Source organism: Cnephaeus nilssonii (assembly GCF_951640355.1).
Source record: "Cnephaeus nilssonii genome assembly, chromosome: 12".
Classification (NCBI taxonomy): Eukaryota; Metazoa; Chordata; class Mammalia; order Chiroptera; family Vespertilionidae; genus Cnephaeus; species Cnephaeus nilssonii.
The window spans coordinates 13086050-13107452 of record NC_137083.1 but is presented as its reverse complement, the minus strand read 5'-3'; the positions used below and the strand labels follow the sequence as shown (position 1 = coordinate 13107452).

General features: G+C 44.5%; 1 protein-coding gene across 1 annotated transcript in view; it reads right to left on the bottom strand.

Moving 5' to 3' along the window:
- Nucleotides 1–10762, bottom strand: part of IGF2BP3 (insulin like growth factor 2 mRNA binding protein 3) — a 97779-nt gene extending 87017 nt beyond the window's left edge. The window contains exons 1-2 of the mRNA XM_079786279.1: nt 10299–10762; nt 9090–9150 (exon numbers count right to left, since the gene is read on the bottom strand). Of these exons, the coding sequence (XP_079642405.1) occupies nt 9090–9150; nt 10299–10473 (236 nt within the window). The 5' untranslated portion in view covers nt 10474–10762. The remainder of the gene's footprint in view (nt 1–9089; nt 9151–10298) is intronic.
- Between the last annotated feature and the right edge of the window lie 10641 nt (nt 10763–21403).

Genomic DNA, 21403 nt, shown 5'->3' with positions numbered 1-21403 from the left:
AACTATGAACAAATCCCTATGCACACTGCACATACCGTACTTTCCGGCGTATAAGACGACTGGGCGTATAAGATTTTCCTGGGTTAAAAAGTCATTTTATACACCAGAAAATACGGTATATTGGACTATATTAATGGGATTAGATATAATGAATTAGATATATTGGACTACCGTATTTTCCGGCATATGAGACGACTTTTTAACCCAGGAAAATCTTATATGCCCAGTTGTCTTATACGCCGGAAAATACGGTATCTTATTTTGAAGTAAAAAAACAAAACTGGCAAAAACACCCGCATGTGGGCCTCGGGCCGTAGTTTGAGGACACCTGCCCTAAAATATGGAAATGAGGATTTTCAACCATACTTATCTCTCCAAAGAAAAGGCAAGGGCTTCTTTATTTTGGCAAGAACAGCTGACTTTTTAAAAACTGACATTTGAGGACCACTGGGGAGACTGCAATCACTTCTCAGTTTTAACATCACCACCTCTTAATTACACTCTCCATTCATCATCTGCCCAGCTAGAGTGGCAAGCTGAGCAGTATTTTGTTTTGGAAACTAATTTTTAATCAAATTTAACCTCAAAGTATGATTTAGTAAAGTTTCCAGTGCAAGAAAATACTATTAGTTTCTGAGGTAAGATCCCAAATTCAAGGTGCCTTATAAAAATATATAACCAAGAGTCCTATTACATACACATAAATATCCTGGACTGAAATTACTATGAAAAGAACAAACTGTTACACACCTCAGCTGAACAATGCAACTATTAAATTGTTGTGCCTACGCTGAAGAGTCTTCAGGATACATAATTTAGTACAAGCACTAATTATATAAACAGAATGATTCCATTATTAAATTAAAAAGGGTTTGTGGATACATGCAAAGAAGAATTTATGGAAAATAATACACCCAGGTATCAGCTGTAAGACCAAGAAATACATGGGCATAGGGAGGATTGTAAAACAAGTATGTTCACATTTTACTTCATGTGGTTTGAATTAATTTGAATGTAAACATATGTAAGAACTTAAGCTGCTTACCCTCTATTGTATCTAGGTTATACCTTACTTAAAAAAAATTTATACATGCTCAGTGAAAATAAAGATTTCTACCTATATCAGTCCACATCCCAAATCGGAACAAAGATTTTCCATATTTCTGTTACCACCAAATGTAATCTACTTCCAGCCTTTGCACTCCAATCTCAAGGGGGAAAATACAACAGCTGCCACTGGAGTGGCTACTGAGTGATAACGTACTGATGCGTTACCTACCTTGTGCCCAGGAACCTGAGGCATCGTTTCCATTCCAATCTGCTCACACCGCGATTTCGTCGTCCTTACACAACACCGCGCGTTCAGTAAGTGGAACTGGGATTCAAACCCAGATCTAAGACCTCATGTCCCACCTTCTTCTGGCTGCACCTTTCTGTTCAACAAGGGCACATGAGGCAAGCATCGGGGGCTCCTAATCAAAGTGGTTTCTCCTTACTACTCTCTCCTAATCCTTAACAATATTCCACATTTGAGAGACTTCACCCAACCAGCAGGGCTCAGAACCAGGAGGATATGGTTTGATTCCCAGTCAGGGCACAAGCCTGGGTCACAGGCTCAATCCCCAGTAGGGGGCATGCAGGAGGCAGCCCATCAATGCTTCTCTCTCATCATTGTTTCTAACCCTCTCTCACTCTCCCTTCCTCTTTGAAATCAATAAAATAGATATATGATTAAAAGAGACGTTCTCCTGCAAGCCAGGATCCTACTACTTTGGAAGCAAGCTGGGACAACCAGGCACCACAGTCTCCACTCCGGATACTGCTAACTCTTTTGTTATCTCCAACACATCACACCTGCCGGAGATAAAGCCTTGGCATCTGCCTCCTGATGCCCTCTTCACTCCTCTCCCATCTCCTTATCCCCTCCAATTTTTCTGCAACTCATCTATATTAAGATGAAGCCACTAAAAATTACCTTAAAGGAAAAAGTAGTCTCATTTTCTGTCTTAAGACAAGATGTCCAGATACTTTATAGTAAGTCCCAGATTTCAGACTAACTGCACCTGTCTTTTTCCTAGAGGAAGACAATAAATCAACCCTTCAAAGAAGCCAAACAAGATCTTTTTTCTTTGGAGAAAGCAAGAAACAGGACATCTCTGCTCTGACTTGCCATCGCAAACATGATCGGGCTGCTTGTGTAAGCTACTGTGAGGACTTGGCAACTTCACTGGGAGGCATGAAGGCAGGGCCGAGTCGTGGACCTGAAAACGGGTAACACCAATCACCTACAGCGCTGTGGGAAGCCACTTCTCCCAGGGCTTAAAGGAGAATCCTCCAGCTCAGCAACTAATACCACTAAAATCTTCCACTGTGCTATCCCGTTTTTAATAGTTTTCCTTTTTTAAATTAGTAGGTGTTTAACATATTCTGAAAGTAGTACTCTACTGATCAAAGGACTTGCATAGACACAAACAGTCTGTATAAAAGACTTATTCTGCCTCCAAATCAACTTCTCTAACACATCACCTAGTTTCAGTGACTATTGTGGCAAAAGACAGAATTCATAATTGGAAGACACGGTTACTTTATCAAGAACCAGATTTTTAAATACACAAAAATGAGGAAACTTGGGGTACTCACAAAAGGTTTCTTGTTTTTCTTATAGCTAGCACTTTACGAATAAAATGAAAGGAATGCTTTACTTATTCCAAGACCCTAAAAGAAAGTGGTTAAAGTATTTTAAACTTAGTTTTGGCCAATAGTTTCAACCTTGGCTTGTCAAACCTTCAAGTATACAGACAACCACATGGAAGCAGTGAACTCGGTCTCCACTCTTTTAAGACCTAAGACAGATTCAGAAGATTCTCCGCATGTACATTAATAGAAAGCAGAATGAATTGTCCGTAAGAAAGTAGAATCACAGCTACCAGAAGCAGAGACAGATGCCAGAGGGTAGGTTCACTGTCACAAACAAGTCTTGTCCATTCAACAGGAGGATCTGGCCCAGCTGGCATGGCTCAGTGGTTGAGCATCGACCTATGAACCAGGAGGTTGCGGAATTGGGAGGTTCCTGGAATCGGTCAGGGTACATGCCCAGGTTTCCGGCTCAACAGCCAGTGTGGAGCCTGCGGGAGGCAGTGGATCAATGATTCTCTCTCATCATTGATGTTTCTATCCCTCTCTCTCCCTCTCCCTTCCTCTCTGAAATCAATAAAAAAATATTTATTTTTTTTTTTTAAAGGTAGAGAGTCTAGCCCTGACCGAGTGGCTCAGTTCAATCATCCCGTGCACCGAAAGGTTGTGGTTCAATTCACAGTCAGAGCACATACCCAAGTTGTAGGTTTGATCCCCAGTTGAAGTGAGTATGGGAGGCAATGGATTGATACTTCTTACATCAATGTTTCTCTCTCCCCCAACCCCTTCTCCTCTCTAAAAAAATCAATGAAAACATATCCTCAGGTCAGAATTTAAAAAAAAAAAAGAGGTAGAGTCTATGTCCATATCCCCCTTGACTCAGTGCTGGCCTTGTGCCTTGCCTTCATCAGTAGAATGGGACAGATATACTATGTGCCAATTCTGGGCCATGGCCCTTTGAGAGGCCTCGCAGCGGCTGCTTTCACCTGGGGAAGCCAGCTCCAGCCCACCACCAAGTGATGAGATGCCATGTGGAGAAGGTCAGGAGGACAAGCACCAAGAGGCCAAGCAGGTGAGTGAAGCTTTCCTGAACCTTTTCACCCAGCTTACTGACTAACTGACCCAAAACAACGCCCAGTGGAACAGAACCAGCCACCGAACAGACCCACAGCGTCATGAGGACGAAGAACTTGTTGTTTTGAGCTGCTATTTTGTGGTGGTTTGTTATGAATCAACTTCCTAAACCAGTGGTCAGCAAACTCATTAGTCAACAGAGCCAAATATCAACAGTACAACGATTGAAATTTCTTTTGAGAGCCCAATTTTTTAAACTTAAACTTCTTCTAACGCCACTTCTTCAAAATAGACTCGCCCAGGCCGTGGTATTTTGTGGAAGAGCCACACTCAAGGGGCCAAAGAGCCGCATGTGGCTCTCGAGCCGCAGTTTGCCGACCACGGTCCTAAACAATTAAGTGACAATGCCAGGTATTCTGAGGATTTATGCCTCTTTCAGCTTATAGTTCATTTAGAGTCCTCAAAGAAGAGTTCTATAATAATTTCAGACAATTTCCTAATCAAGTTAAATGGTCTCAGGATAATTTTCTAAAATACATAATTGGTACACTAAGTGTTCCCCTTCAGGGCAACAAAATCCACATAGTACATTAAAATTTATAACTGTTTATTTACCAATACTGAGCACTTGCCAAACAGTGAGTTAAGAGCATGAGAAATTATACCCTCAATTTTAAGAGCCCTGAAAACTATGTTTGCAACCAGCTTTCAAGCAAAACCCTGGCAGTCCAAGCCAACTTTTTAAACATCAGATTTATGGGGCAGAAATCCTAACAAAAAATGCCAAGCCTACCCGTTGGTCACTGCTACCACACTGCCACCTCCTGTCTTATGACTCCAGAAGTTTGAATCAGAGGCAAGAGTCGATAAAAGAAACTCAGCTAAGAATAGCACAGCCTCTCTCCCTCTTCTCAGACCAAACCAACCCGGAGTTATTCAATGGATAATTCATTCCGTTCAGAAGCGTTACTGCTAGAAAAGTCTTAATGCTGCTGAAGACGATTACAATGGAGTTGCTTTAAGTATATGTATCAAGGTGGCTCAACAGCTTCACTTTCATATAAAATGCCAGATCTGTAGATAACTGCAGTGATGTGGCTCATAAAAGAATTTCAAATATGGCCCAGATCATTTCCCTCTTGCTGACTGAGTGAAAGAGGTGCCCGTGCAAAAGCAACTGAGCTACCACCAGGTTACAGACAAATAAATACAAGTCAAGTTTCTTACAGGGGAAACCTCGGAGCTCTGTAATTCCAGAAGATATGTTTAAGTCTTAGCTGGGAATTCATTTATTTCCAGCAGAATGGCAAATCAGAACGAAATATGCCCCTTGTTAGTTTATTAATGACATTTGGCAGGAACAGATCATGTAAGTGATCACACAAGTCCAAAGGAGAGTCACAAACACAAACCAAGATTCTCAATTCCCACTGGCTCCAGGCACACGTCATGCTTCCCTTACATCTTCCTGGTTACTGTGGACAGCCACGCACAGCACTTTAACATTTACTTTTTTGTATAAATTCTAATAAGGCCAAAGTACAAAATCTTTTAAACGCTTCCAAACTGTATTGAGAAAACAGGTTGATATCAAGAAAAATCTCTTGGGCTACCACCACTTAAACAGCCATGCATTACTGATCTTAAACTGAGCACTCCAAAGATAACCCTGCTTACGAATCTTTACCAAAAGTTTCCTAACATTCACCGCATGTGTGAGAAATCTCCCTAATTCACAAGCTTCACCTGTACCATTCTGCTAAGCAAGGAGCAGCATAGCCATCCACACCTATGTTTAAATGGTCGGCATTAAAAGCAGCTTTTGTTGTCCTGAAACAACAGGGTGATAAGCCCTGGCTAGTGGGCTCAGGGCTGGTCACAGCATCAACCTATTCTATACTGAACAGCTATTAAAGTGAAGCACTAGCTTTTAAATAGCCAGTTAAAGTAAGATAATTTTTTATACATGCTCTGTCTATCCAATTTACATGTTAAGCACTAGATTCTAAAATGCAAATGAGTTGTTCATTTATTTTTAAGAAAACAAAACAAAAAAGAGATTTGAGCTTAGGCACCACAGTCTGTCTTAACCAATTCTGCCTGAAAAAAAAAATATATATATATTAACACTATAATATCCTACTATTTTTGCTCCTTTGTTCAAATAGATATTTGGTTACATATTCTGATCAATACATCCTAACAGTCAAACCATGAGGGCGTTTAAGCTATAAAAGTCTGAAAATATTAAAAAATTTGCATAATTTAAAACAGTAATGGAAAAATGAAGTAAAACCACCACCCTCTCAGTTCCCCAGTGTCAGCGACTTTCCTGGTCTCTCTCCCATGCCCAATAGCCCACAATATAACAACAAAAAAATCAGTGCTAGTTACATAGGGGCACATACAAGGTCCCACAAAGATACCAGTGACTCTCCCCAACCAAACTCAGCTACTCTTCCAAAGTTCCAACAATTTTCACACCCACCCTTAACTTAAACTTTACCCCCAAGTGGGAGGGGGGTTGGTTAAGCTTATGCCTCAGAGTGAAGCCAAGTGTTCACGTGTTGTATCTTTTACAGAAAGTGCAACACTTATCACCAATATTCAGTGCAATCCTCTCTTCATTCTGGATGGAGGGAACCTCAAGCTCTGTGAAGTGCTGCTATAATCTTCCCCAATGGAGGGGTATCTGAATGCAGATAAGCAACATTCCTTCCACATTCCCTTGAGACTTCGGTAATCAGGAGCTAAGCTTGGTCTGAACCAAATTCAACAATACCCCTTCCTGAAAGGGTCCCCGCCCAGCTCTGCTCCCAGTCAGAGTTAGGCCAGGCTGCCAAGCATCAAATCACTTCCTAGGCCTGCTCCCCTGTTTTAGTCGCTGCAAGCCCATTCATCCATCTCAGAGTGCTGCCATAAGCATTCTTCAGCACAGAGCTCCCAACATGCCTTGCACAGCAGGTATAAAGGTCACTGCAGCATATGTGGGTGTGCCTGCCTCAGATGCCTACATGATGATGGGATGGAATGCAATGACTGCTAAGCACAAAGAACTCCACCCAGAAGTCCAGCAGGCTCACTTGGCAAGGATTGGTCTGTGGCATTCAACTCAGTCACCAGTACCACCTCTTGACCTCCTGTAGGTGCTGGGCATGTGGTTCACCAGGGTTCCTTCTTCTGCCCTCTCCAAAGCCCATTCAGATAAGGGAAACTGCATCACAGCTCCAAGGTTCCGTTAAAACAAAATTGTAATATGAATTTCCAGAACATTTCTCTAAGAAAATTCTAAAAAAGAAAGCTCTACTTTTGTTTTTAGCCATTTCAATATACGCAAAGGAGTTACTTGATTATTCTCTGAGTAAAAAGTTGTCTCCAGTACAGTCCTATTTATTTTGCTAGTAAGATAGTATCATTTAAAGTCCTGAGCATTTTAATTTAATCTACATTGTTCATAAAATGAAGCTTCCACTGACAAATACTTGCTGCCACTAGTAACATTACACCTGATGTGCTTTCCTAAAGAGGAACCTGCTCATTATAAAGTAACAAGTAACTAAGTTGTTTTTAGGTTGAGCAAAGCCTTTATGAATAAAAGAGGCAGTTCTTACCAGATGTTTTAAGTTTAATTCCCTACACATGGGGAGAAATTAACACCAGGTTGGAAAGGAAAATCAGCAGAGTAAGACCAAGTAACTGGCATTTTCGTTAAGGTCAATGAATTGTATCTGAGAAACACAAGACACTTAATGTTTACATTTAGGAACTCTCAAATGTTAAAATGCCAATCCTTCAACAGAACCATTGCTTTTTAAAATTTATTCGATATTTAAAGAAAATTAAGACACACTGGCTAAACACGAAACCAATTAGAATTTGCAGAAATGTGCGCACATTCTCCCCCTCCCCCCAGGTAAACAATTCAGACTATGCCTTTAAACTTTTTAAGGAGATATGACTTCATGCAGAATTTTTCAATTCCTATGAAACTGAGATCAGTTTAGATACTTTCCAGTATACATTCTATTGTTTTAGTAAAATTTTTTTACAGAATTCCATTCCATTCTATTATATGAAATTATTTGACCCCCTACGGAAATTCCCAACTAGAACTAAATCTACCCAATCACACATATCTCTTTTCAACTATCCTAATGAAAATTAAGTACATGAACAAGAGAAATCCACAAAAACCCAAACCAACTTGCTAACAAAAACACGATTTGTGAAAATGCTTTACCTGGAAGAGAACTCAATCTAGAAACAGGCACACAGTGACGTTTTACGTAGCTCTCTCTCTCTGCACAGCAACAGGGAAGTACATAGCAAACCCCTCCTGCCCTCTAGCACCCACACTATCACCAATGCCTAACCAGACACAAACAGTCCTGGTTTAAATTAACTTCCAGGTTGTAGCTTGGCCCGGTTGGGAGTGGGGAGATGGGAGGGGAAAGCGCACAAACCCTAACCCCACCTTGTGAAACCCAGAAAGGCATCCACAGGCCAGCCCCAGCACCTTTTTGGAGTTACAGAGCGGCGATATTGGCCTGCTCTTGAGAAAGGAGCCATTTCATTTCCCCAGAATACTCCAGAAGTAAAAACACAGCCTCCCAGCATTCTCTAAAGTGACACACAACACAGGCTCTCCCAAAAGCGCAATCCCCTTGCTGCAGTCGCCCAAATCTTGGGTCTTCGTGATCTCTTGGCGGTTACTTATAAGCAAAAAATATTTTCTAAAAGGGGCGGGGGGTTAGGGGGGGAGAAGCAGGAGACAAAGGCGGGTTCGCAGAAACCTGTGTGCCTCCGGAGTGACTGAAAGGCGCCTCCGGGCAGGAGAAGGCCAGGCGTTCGTTCACTCTGGTGTTCCAGTCCCGGCTGGCCAGCTAACAGGGTAAAAGGCAATTTCTCTCCTCTCAGGCGGGCGGCCACAACGCGGGACAGAAAAGGAAAGGCGCGCCACGCCCACGGGTGTCCGCAGCTGCTTTTGCCTCTCCCGTACTCAAGAGGGGGGGGGGGGGGGGGGGCAGGAGTCGCCCATGGCTTCCTAAGTCCTACCGATGCCCCAGAACCGCCCGCAGAGGCTGCTTTCCTGATGTAGCGACTGGAACTCCTCTTCTGGGGAGTCCTCAGCTGTGAGAGCTCCCTTCAGAGACACCTCCACACCAGTAACCCCGAGTGCCAGGGACCACCCGCGAGCCCTCCCTCCCCACAGCAGCCCCCACGCGCGCACCTGCCGCACACTTAACGCCCTGGGCCAGCCGCCGAGCCACAGGCGAGCAGCCCCATCACCATCAGAGGAAGAGCCTTCAGCTGTGCGGACGGTCCGTCCTCCAGTAATGGGGGGAGGACAGAACCCACGAGAACACCCCCAACAAGCTCACCTCTGCCTTTTGGGGACCGAGTGCTCGACTTCTAGGAGTTTTCCGTGCAGCTCTACTTTACCTGCGGACGACAAGAGGTGGGAGGCGGTTGGCAGGGTGCAGCGGCGGCCCCGGGGGCTCCCCGAGACCCCGCACGGCCCCCGGACGCGGCTCCAGGCCCAGAGGGAAGCCCCGCACCGCGCGAGGGGAACGCGGTGACTTCCAGACGGGTGGGGAGGCGCGTCCACGGGTCACATTCTCCACCCCCGCGGGCCTCTCCCGCCCACCGGCGGGGGTCACCCAACCCCACGACCCTCGCGGGACCGCCGCGGCCCCTCCGCCCACCCCTCCCGACACTCCCGTGAGACCCACTCGGGGGAGGGGGCGCCGGGGCTCAGGCCCAGGCCCGCGCGGAGCAGGGAGAGGCGGGAAGGGCCGGGGGGCCGCCGGGTGGGCGCAGGGAGGGCGCACGCCGGCGGTGCAGCCCGGCCCGGGACGGCGCGGCACCAGCCCCACCGAGGGGCGCGGGCTCCCGGGGCGGCCAGGGCAGCCTTCCTTGGGGCGCTCCCGCCCGCGCCCCGCCAACTCGGCGGCCGCAGGTCCCTCCTGGGCGACCCCCGCCCGCCCACCTGCCCGTCGGGCTCGTGGGACGCGGGGAGGCGGACCCGGGGACCCCGGTCGCCCTCGCCGCCTGCGCAGGGCCGCCGTGCGGGGCACCAGCCCCGGCCTCACTCCGCGGCGGGGTCGGGGCCACTCCGCGCTCTCCCGCTGGGGTCCCGGGGAGAGCCCAACGCCCTGAGTCCGGAGAAGAGGAAGGAGGAAGCGAGGCGGGGGCGGCCGGCGTGCGGGAGCCTGGAGCACGCGCCGGGCGGGGCGCGGAGAGCGCGCTGGTCCCGCGCGGGCGCCCCTCCCCCGGCCCCTCGCCCCGCTCCGCCGCGGTCCCCCGGCCCCTTCGGAGCCCGCGCCCGGGCTTTCTGACAGCGCGGCCGCCCCGAGCCCGCACAGCCCGGCGGGGGGAAGGGGGGGCGGGTCGGAGTCCAAGCTGGGGAAGCACCGGGGACCCCACGCGTGTGGGCCCCGCTCCCCGCCCGGGTCCGGGCCGCGGCCCCGCTCCCCGCCTCGCGCGGGCCTGGGCCCTGTGTGCACGAGCCGGTGGCCGCGCGGGCCTGGCTCCGGGCTCCGGGCCCCGGGCCCCGGGCCCCCGCCCCGCAGGCCGGCGGCCGGGCCCACCTGAGAGCGCCTCGATGGCCTTGAGGGCCCAGCTCTCGTCCGGACAGTCCACGAAGGCGTAGCCGGTCTTGACCAGGAAGGCGCCGGCCGCCGGGATCTTGTTGTCCTTGAAGATACTTTCCAGGTCCGAGGGCGCGGCGTGCTCGCTGAGGTTTCCGATATACAGTTTGTTCATCGTGAAGAGTGGTTGTTTTTTTTCAAAAAATAAAAATAAAATGGTGAGGAAAACGAAAAATGAAAACCACCCCCAGGGATGGCTCGCTCCGGCGGGTTTTGTTCCCCCTCGTCTTCTCGCCGTTAAAACACACACACACAGTTAAGAACCCGGGGCCAGGACGGGGAGAGGAAAATCCGATCCGAAGGTTGTTTTTCCTCTTCTGGGTATTAAAAAAAAAAAAAAAAAGGCGAAAAGAAAAAGCCTTCCTGCAGCCCCAACGCATCAACGAGTCTTCCGAAGTCGGGGAGGAGGCGGGCCTAGCGCGGAGGAGGCGGAGGGCGGAGGAGGAGGAGGGGAAACTACTTTTTGTCTCTTCCTCCGGCCCGGCCCGGCCGGCGGGCGGGGAGAGAGCGCCCCGCGCGAGGGCAGCGCCGCCTCCCGCACGGACCCACCGGGCGGCGGGCGGGGGGGGCGGGGCGCGGGGGGCGGGGGGGGCGGGGGACGGCGCAGGAGGCGGACGAGATCCGCTCCGAGTGTCCGGCTTTTTGAATGAGCCACGTGTTCAAACTACAAATCAACGTCTCACGTGAGGAATCCCGGCGCCTCAATTAGAGTGGGTTTCGGGTGGGGGAGCGGCGGGCGGGGGGAGGGGGAGGGGGAGGGGCGAGGGGCCCGGGGGGGAGGGACCCCGCGAGGGGGAGGGACCGACCCCGAGACGGGGGAGGAGGAAGGAGGAAAAAAAGCTGGAGGGGACCCGGCGGCGGGCGCCGATCCCCCCCCCCCCCCCCCAGTGGAGAAAGGGTTATCTGGTCGGGGCGGGTCCCGAGGGGGAGGGGAGGGAGGGGAGGGGAGGGGAGGGAGGGGAGGGGAGGGGAGGGAGGGGAGGGGAGAGGAGGAATACTGATTTCTCTTTTTTCTTAATGAGATGGGGTGCGGGGACTAACGACGAGGCCCTGCCTCCGCCCTGGTTACCGGAGTTTTAAATATTCGATTTCTGAAAACAGGTCATTAGCAAAGCCGGAGCCCCCCTCCCGAACTCGCCTCGTGGCTCGGGTGACAGGACCAGAGGAACGTGGGCCCCGCCGAGAGAGAGCACGCTCCCGGCGCCGGCTGGGGCGGGAACGCGGCGGGCGGGCGAGCGAGTGGGGTGCGTAGGGCGCGCCCCACCCCTGCACCCTTCCCCGGCCCGGGCACCGGAGCAGTGGGGCGGCCCCGAGCCCGGCCGGTGGGGGAGGGGAGCCCGCGGCGTCCTGGGCGGGTGTCTGGGCGACACCTCCTCCGCCCGAGCCCTCGGTGGCTCCGGGCGTCGCGTTTGCCATTGGCTGCGCGGTGCAGAAAGGGCTCCGGGATGCAGGCGGCCGGGGGCGGGCCGGGCCGCCGGTGGGGGAGGGGAGCGCAGGGGCGGAGGTTTCTGGGGGGGCGGGGGCTGGGGGGGCGTCCCGGGGCCTGGAAGGCCGGAGGAGAGAGGGCAGAGCGGGGGAAAAGTCGGTATTTAAAAGGAAACCATTTCTTCCTGTAGTTTCCAGAGGAGGAGTGGGGTAGGCTGGCACTTTCATTTAAATCATTTTAGTTGGAGAACTGGGGACTCTTGAAGCACAGCAAGACCACACTCGGCGTTCCCCGAAGGTGGTATTCGCCCCGAAAACGGCTCGAGCCTCTTTCTGCCTCTTTTCTGCCCGCATTGGGTCAGGAGAACCATTCGGAATGTCCCCCTGTGTGTACAAGCACAATGGTGGGTGTTGGGGGAGGGTCCGGCCCGGGGAGCCTTCCCGGAGCAACAAAATGTGGGCTGGAGACGAGGAACACGGAAATGAGCGCAGCGCTGGGGTTCTCAGGGAACCTCCAAGTGTCCTTCAGTGATTGTGCACTCCAGTCACAGGTTTCACTGGCACCAGGTACTCGGGGTAGACTTTAAACAGGTATTCCATGGGAAAGATATAAAATGCTTATATTATAGCAGAAATATACACAAACCCCGTTAATGACTTGGTACTCTTACTAGTAGGAAAATGTGTGGTGTAATAGAGAAACTACTGTGATTTACACCGAAACATCTTAATTATGACAATTGATATAGTTGGTTTCCCTTGTCAAACCGTATATGGCATTTAAAAGTGTGTATTTTCCAATTGAAAGATGAATGGCAGGCTTTTTTAAAAATATGTGGGAATCATTGCATAATATGAAGAGTATTTATATTTTTCTTCTTTTAAAAGTAAGTTACTTGATAATTGTGGTTAAGGAACTGGAAGGTGTCAGATAATCCATTTTAAATGCAACTATTCTAACAAGTTTTTTGTTTTTTCCTGCCAAGCAAATCCAAATTTTTTAATGTAAAACTCATTTCTACAATATTTTCATTCACATTTAACTTAGTAAAATATTTTTACTTTATGAGATAGAAGAGACAAGCGTGTTTTTATATAATTTAGAACTGTATTATAAGCTCAATCTTAAAAAACAAAAACATTTTAGTAGAAATTTTATGTGTATACTAGGTTTCTTTTTTCCCCCCAAAAAAAGCAGGTTATTAACTTTTCAAAGAAGCTTACTTATTTCCCTTTTCATGTTTTTAAAAAGAGAACCATGCTTCTAAAAAAGAAAAATATATATATATTCTTCCTTTATGACTTATGTGGTATAAAAATGTAAATATCAAAAATTGTGAATTTTTCATGAACCTGTTGCATGTGATCAAGAGCTATTTTTTTAAATATGCTTTCCATTCGTTTAGTAATGTTTGCTTTTCTAAATACCTTTTTAAATATTAGAAACTAGCCTGTTGGATCATTTAACTTTTAGTAATTTCTCATTATGAACAAATTTTGCATGTTCAGCTTGTCAGTTTCCAAAGTCAACTGAATGGTGCCTCCTGGATTTCTGATTGTATTTGCTCATTAAAACTGAGACCTAAGGAAATATCTACTTCCAAAGCATGGGAAAAATTGTTTATTTTCCATTAAATACTAGCCCATGCTTGTCTGTCACTATCAAACAAATCTAACAGCTGGAATTTAAAACACTGTGTGCCGTTTTGAAGAAATATGTTCCTGGGGCTCTTGTGAATTTAATGTGTGTATTATTGTAACAAACTGGATACTCCATCTAGGACCTTAAAAACATACACGAGTTATACAAGCCCAGACATCAAAAAGGGAGGTGGATGCAGTCCACTTAACTTCGAATCTTCCAGGCACTGAGGGATAAGTATATATTAGTACCTGAGTAAAAAAAAAAGAACATGGGTAATTGTTTCTTTATTGGCATTTCGAGTGCAAAAATATCTTTGATGGATTTTCAAGCATGTATATAATAAAGTCAGTCTGACTTCCAGTCTTTGGATGAGCCTCACACAAGAAATTAGCCATGTCTAGGGGCTACTCCCAATTCTCCCTGAAGCAGTGGTGGCTCCTACTTAAGAATCCCACGAAGGACTCCCACCCCTTGTGTGTGCTCTGATGCGGCTCAGTCTTTTCCAACTGCAGCCTGTTTACTCTTTGGACAGCTGCACCTCCTCTTCTGCTGACCCGAGTACAACACAAATGTTTCTTATTGGTAAGTGTACTGTTAAAGGAGAAAAACGATGTTCAGAAGGTCGGTTACCGTTGCTGTGTCCACAGGTTACCGAGCTGAGCAGGTAGAGGCGGGAGAAATGGCGTTTCTTTCTGTTGCTGCCCCTGACTCCCGCCGCCCGGAGGCCGAGAGCCGAGTCCCCGGCGAGGGTGGGCTCGCCCGCGCGCCGCGCCGCCCGGGCCTCCTAGGAGGCGCCTTTAACACCCTCGGGCTCATTCACCGGCTCTCCGGGCGTCTGCTCCGTTGAAACCAGAGGCGTGATGAGTAGTCACCTGGCTCGGCCTCTCTTCAGAACCTTCCTTCGGTTATTTTTGTTTAAAATCAAACATGGTGCCCCTGGAGAGGAGGAGATGGGGCTGTTTCCTTTTCCACTGGGTCTGCCCGGAGAAAGAGGGCGGGGTCCTTGAAGCTCACATGGGGAAGATCCTCCGTCGGCCGCCGGCTAGCCTCGGAGGCCGGAGACCCCCGCTCCGCCCCGGCCCTGCAGCGGGACCGGCGCCTGCGGGCTTCGCCTCGGGTCCTGTCCCTCCGCGCGCAGCGGCGTGGACGGCTTAGACGTGGGGGCCCGGGGTAAGCGCTGCCGCTCCCCGCGCGGCACGACCCCACCTGAGGTCCTCCTTCGCCGGGCCGGGCCGGACAGCGGGCGATGGGGGACCCTCCCGCACTCCGGGCCTGTCTCGGGTGCCCGAGGGACTCCTCGGCGCTGCGGGATGCTCGGTACCCACGGGGAGAGACGGCACCTAGCCCGCGCCGAACCCGGCGCCGCTGCCCGGGAGGGGCGGGGCGGGGCGGCGCGGCGCCGGAGCGCGCAAACGCGGGGCCGGGGCGGGGCCTCGCGCGGCGCTGGGCGGACTGGCCGAGACCAAGTTGAGCAACCCGCGTGGAGAGGCCCCGCCCCTGCCTGGGGAGGGGGCGGGGGCTCCTTCTCTCACCCGATTGGTGGGTGGAGAGAGCCTATCACCGTCGGCTGCCGCCGCCGGAGCCGTTTGCTGGTTTCCATTCATTGGCCCCCGGGCCGCCCCTGGATTTCCATCTTTTGTGGCGCGAAAATAACCCTTTGCTCCCTCTCATTGGAGAGGCTGCTCTTCCCCCTTCGCGTTCTCGTTTCTCCAGCCCTTTAACTGCGAGCCCCCAGCCCCAACCCCCGAGGAGGGGAGGGGGGTAACGAAGGCAGGGTGGGAGATTGTCCTGTGTGCGGGGGAGCCCGCCCCTCGGGCTGACCGCGTGGTGCCCGCACAGCCCTCTCCCTTCCCCCAACGTCCAGCACCCGGAGGTCGTGGGTTTGCGCCGTGCTCAGCAGCTGGAGTCACATCGTGTCCAACATCTCAGAGTATATACATTTATTTATTTATTTTTTAGTTAAAAACAACAAAATACGTTTCTAAATGCCTGGATTTCCCTGAACTTCTAGAGAATCGACTCATTCTGCCCCCTCCCTCTCTAACCCCCCTTTGTGGTGCACAGGGTTGTTTTAAGCAAAACCAAACAACCCCTCCAAAAAAAGGCAAACGAAACATTCCGGCTTAAAATCAACTGTGCCGAGACCAACGTTTTCGTTGAAGCTGTCCTAAGACCGAAGAAGCTGAGACCAGCCTTGAAGGATTAGCGATTTCTGTAGCTGAAATGTTCTAATTTTGCGTTTGGTGGAGACGGTGAGAAAAAATAAATATAAGATTGGCTTATATATTAAGCACAAATCAAACGAATAATCATACTTAAAATGATTAACTGAAAAAACTAACAGTTGCAGTAGTGTATTCTAGGCAGTAGTGTCTTTGCTACCTTTCTAGTTATATTTGCTATTGGTCTTCTCAAAAAATTAATTAAAGATCAGAATTCTGACCATGACAGAAAAGAGGAAAGTATAAATTTATTTGGTATATCTAATTTTATAGCATACTTTCCAATTCTTCCATTATTTAAGGAAAAAGAAATGTACCAGTTAGAAATGTAACTTAATTTGTTCACAGATAATTTAATTGTTAATTTTTTAAGTCTTGATAAAATATTTGATGTAGTTACAAAACAGTTAAACGATTATTCCTCAGTAAATATTAAAAACTTGCAGAGAATTGGTTTAAAACAGCGAGTTCAATTATTTTTTATATTGTTAACTCTTAGCTACTAGTGATGTTACATCATTCTCAAGTTCTTTTGGGGAAAAAAATATTCTTTATTTAGTTTCTGTACTCTTTCGTTTTGGTCTTTAAAAAACAACTAATTGAAGTAACATAAATTACCATGCACCCTAATGCCAAAACAAAGTTATTTTAGCAGCTCTTTAAAACAAAATTCAAAAACTGACTTAATTAGTAAAGAAAAAATTTTAAAATACATTTTGTTTACATTTTATATAATTCAACTACATTTCACTAATGTGGTTAAGAGATATGTATATTTGAAGTTCTTATGTAAAATTATTTCCCAGAAATAGAGTAACTTACAAATGGTTTATTGTGAGTTGAACAAACTAAAGCTTAGAGACAAATTTGTAGTGTAAATGCTGAAGATTACAGTTAATGATTTAGGTAACCCCTAAATACCTAAGATATTTAAAATGAGAAGATATGATTTTGTACAATGATTCCAGGTTGGGATTTATATATTCTGTAATTTTCATATTTTGAAAATGATACAATAGAAAAAATATTTTAAAAGTTTTTATAGTAGAGAAAATTTAATTGTAAAAGAAGTTCCAAATTAATGTAGACAAGCCAAAACTCTAAAATTTGAGATATTTTCAAACATTTTCTCAAATCCAAAGATTTATATGACCAATGTTTTCATTTAAGAAAACTTCTTGTTGGGAGAAATTGATTTTTTTAAATTTCCAACTACTAAGTCAGGAATGAGAATTTTAATATAGCTGGTAAACCTTATACACAATTTATTGCAATTATATCTTTTATTTCACTTAGGTGAAACTGTAAATATTCATTTAATATTACTGTTCTAGGAGAGGGTAGGGATGAGACCTTAGTGAAAAGACTTTGGTAATTGGTATGTGCATAAGTATTTGCAGACCAACCATAGAAAAACAAAGACAGGCATTTGTTTGTGGGGGAGGGGTATGGGGAAGCTGAGAAGAGCTGGGTATTTAAACTTGTTTCTTGGTTGCAACTCATTTATCCTGCAGGTTTCCTTGCTAAGAGTGGAGGGCAGGTGGTAGAGAGAGAATGTATTAACTAATGGAGTAAAATGGGACAGTAATCTAAGCATGAAATCCCACTGGAAAAAAACCTACTCTCCTCACTAAAATAATCGGAAAGCAAAGCACATGCTGAGGTTATAGCTAGTTTCCAGCATTTTCTAGCATGTACATTTAAAAGACACATCTTAAGTTACTATTTTTATATTTGGATCCTTTTCTTTTCTTGACCATTGCTTTTCCAGATCCTTTTCCAAAACACTTAGGAACTAAAGCCCCTTAATGAAACAGCAGATTTCATGACAAGTATACACAAACCAGAGCTCTTTCTGTGATTTTAGAGAAAAACTGATGAATTCCTCATGCTGTCTATAGATGGAAACTTAATTCTTAGATTTAATAAGGCAAGATACATTTGTAAATTCCTTATTTGAAAGAATAATGGTAGATCATTACCATTTCCACTTTGATTCATTAAAATTCATTCCTTCGTCAATTCAGTTTACAATTTCGTCCTCAGCCTCTCTAGCATGATAATCCCAGTATTAAAGATGAAAGCAGGGAGGGGGGTTTAAATTATTTCAAAACATCTCAGCTTAAGTTCATAAGAACCGGAGAACAAGATATAGCAAAGAAAAACAAAACCTAATCTGAAATCTTTATCAAAATTGACACCATAAGATTTGTCCTAAAATTTATGCCCAACACACTTCTATTGAAACATTTACTTTTTGTGTGGTAGATTATTGCTTTAAAAGATTAAAGTTGGACCCTGGCCGGGTAACTCAGTTGATTTTAGCATCATCTGCCAACGTTATGGGTTCAATCCCTGGTCAGGGCATATATAAGAATCAACCAATGAATGAGTGTAACAACAAATACCTTTCTCTCTCTCTCTCTCTCTCTCTCTCTCTCTCTCTCTCTCTCTCTCTCAAAAAATCAATTAAAAAAAACAAGTCTTTTAAGAAAATTAAAGTTGGTTATATCTTTTGTTGTTTTTCTCGTGACTTAAATTTAATGATCAATTATTTTTCATCGATAATGCTAGTGCCTTCTCAAAGGCAAAATTTCGTTTGACCTGAGGTTTAATTTTACATCAATAATTTCCCCTTACTTAATTTTTGTTTTGGAGGTATCCTGTGTCAGTCATTGAAGTATTTTTTTTTCTATTTTTTAAGTTATTTTTCTTTGGAAACTATTCATATGTAAAAATGTTTTCCCCAGCACTTTCAAAAACTTGGAGTATAATTTAAAAGTAACTGAATCTCACTCCGTAAAATATTAGTAAAGACTTTTTAAAATGTGTATAATACAAGTAATTATGACTATTGAATATTTTTCATTAAGCTAATATAAATATAGGCCCCTCATATTAATCCTAATCCATTATCGTTCTAATCCAGCTATTAAAAATCTAATTTATAAAAAGGATACTAACAAAGCTCATTAAAAATATATATATATATATGAATTTTGTTATATCAGAAATAGATCTGGTTTCTGTTATATTGTTTGTTTTCTATGTATTAATTTGAGAGAGAGAGAGAGAGACCTATTTATTGATCCACTTACTTATGCATTCATTGGTTGATTCATGTATGTGTCCTGACCAGAGATCAAACCCACATCCTTGGAGTATGGGGGAAAAGCTCTAACCAACTGAGCTACCTGGCCAGGGTTTTATTATATTGTTAACATTTTGCTCTGGAACAATTAAATACCGAGTGATGTCACCATCTTTTGTTTTCGTTTGTTGAAAATTGTCTAGAAATTTGCTCGGTTCAATTATCATATCTCTCAGGGTAATTTGTTTTCTCCTATATTTCTTTAACTACCAAGATTAAAATGACATTTTTGGTTTGATTTAAATGAATGGCCATCTGTAAAAACCCAAATAGAATATAAACTAAAAAAATCTAAAATTTTGGTGTAGTACATTCTATATAGGGGCTTATCTCTGACAACCATAGAGATATATTCAAATTTTATTTTAATCAAGAGCTAATTAAAAAAACAGACTAAATTGAATTTTGTTTTAAATATTAAACAAAAAAACAGCAACAAAAGTTGAGTAAATGCTTTAATCCAGTGAAACAGACAGTAGGGTGAAAGGTAACATTACCCTTTTCTTGAATAACAACAAATCTTCCAGTTGAGGGCAATTTTGTCCGGTATGGAATGCAGTCAGTGTGTGCAATTGGAGATGAGAATATGTACACATGTGCCTGCTGAGAAGCCCTCTGTGGAGATGTGAAGGAGTAAGCAAGATAGAACTTGTGTTCAAATTCTGAGGTTGCAAGTCAAAACAAGTAGGATAAGCACTGTTTTATTAATTTTTTTTCCTTAACCATCAAAATACTTCAATATGATGTGTTTAAAGCTGGGGAGAGAAGAGTAACAATACAGACTGAACTGAAATTAGGATACTATTGGTACATCAATTAGGATTTAAACAATACAGATGTTTTTAATTTTACATTTTTCTATGCCGTTTTCTACTTTTAAAAACTTTCATTATACACATATTTTTAAAATCTGATAATAAAACATATACTTAATCAATTTTAAAACAGAATAATATGATCACATATTTTCAAAATGGTGTTAGGTTGATTTATTTACAAAGTATGAAATTCTGTCTGCTGGATTGTTCTACCACTTGTATTTGTGCACATTATCCAAATGTGCATACGGTATTTTAATCAAAGTAAATAGCGTTATGTGAGACAATGTCCTTATTTTTTAAAAAGAGCCAAAGTTATGAACGGCTATTATTGTGAAAACAGCAGTGTGGTTTGAAATCTAAATGTGGTGAGGAAACACAGATTTTAAGTGAACACTGACTGGGTCCTGTTATTTACTGCCTTTTCTATATTTATGGAGGGATAAGGAAACGGATTAAACTATAACATTGCTTCATGTCTGACCACCAATGAAGTTTTTGGTGGCTATAAATGAAGAATGTTGTTGCAATCAATGATAGCCCCTCCTATTTCTATTCTTGTAAGAAATCCTCTTTCCTTGGTTATTAAATACCCCTAAATTATTTCATTACAAAATGTCATGTTACATTAGGATAACCAAATATTTTAACACTTTGAACTTTGGGTAGATGAAGAATGACCATTGCTTTTTAAATAAACAGTTTCTTTTTGTTACAATAAGTGATGCATTTTTTATCTCTACCAATGTTCTGCTCATATAGCAATAAACTGAATTATTCTCGAATATGACAGTTAACAGAAATAAATATGTTACAGCCAAGTGCGGAGAAGATGTATACGCAAGAAACTCTTAATTAAACTAAAAATTTGAGTATTTTCCCACAACCAAACCCAGTGAACAAGCTTATAGATTTTATTGTTTAAAGTCTGTATTAGTTAAAACTTGAATGTATTGTTAGTATACAGTATTTACTAATTATCATGGGGGAAAATCTTTTTGATAGCTTATGGTTTCCCTTAATGTAACTTTACATGTGATATAAAAAACAATTACTTTGTTTTTTTAAGGTTGTTTTTTCATGTTTCCTTGCAGTAAAATCGAAACATGAAAGATAAGCTGAAGACTATTAGTAATTTTGTTAAAATTTATTATCTGAGGATTAAAATGTCCTTTTCTTCCGATTTTTCCGTGAAAACTTGGAATATAACCTATTAAAAGCCAACAGAGTTCATGGCATTTATAAACTCATAAAACTGGTTTGGTGATTGATTTTTTAAAAAAAATCTTTCAGGTAATTTAAGGATATTGGAGAATTTGATTCTATATATACATATATATATGTAATTAGGGATTGGGTATTTACTTTGAAAACACCACAATTCAAGCACATTGCCAGAGTAGCATTTTACTTTGAAAACACCACAATTCAAGCACATTGCCAGAGTAGCATTATCAGAGTGATTAGACAATTTAATATGAAGTTATCGATTTTGGATTTTGAATTCTGTTATGGATATATCAGTATAAATATGCAAATAAATTGTTTTCAAAAACTCAGGCTAGAGTGGATGCAAAGTCAAGAAGGCAGACTGCAGGGTAATGGGAAGGAAGTCAAAGTGTTTAAAGCACTTGCAACAGGAAAAGGCGTGTGAACCGGAAGATATCTAGATTTACTATAGTAAATAGTAAGTTCCAGTTTCTCTAAAATGTCATTTTGGTAGCTAAGTTTTTGTCTTTGGGAATGTAAACTGTCAGCATTTTTTATTTAATGGAGAAAGGGGT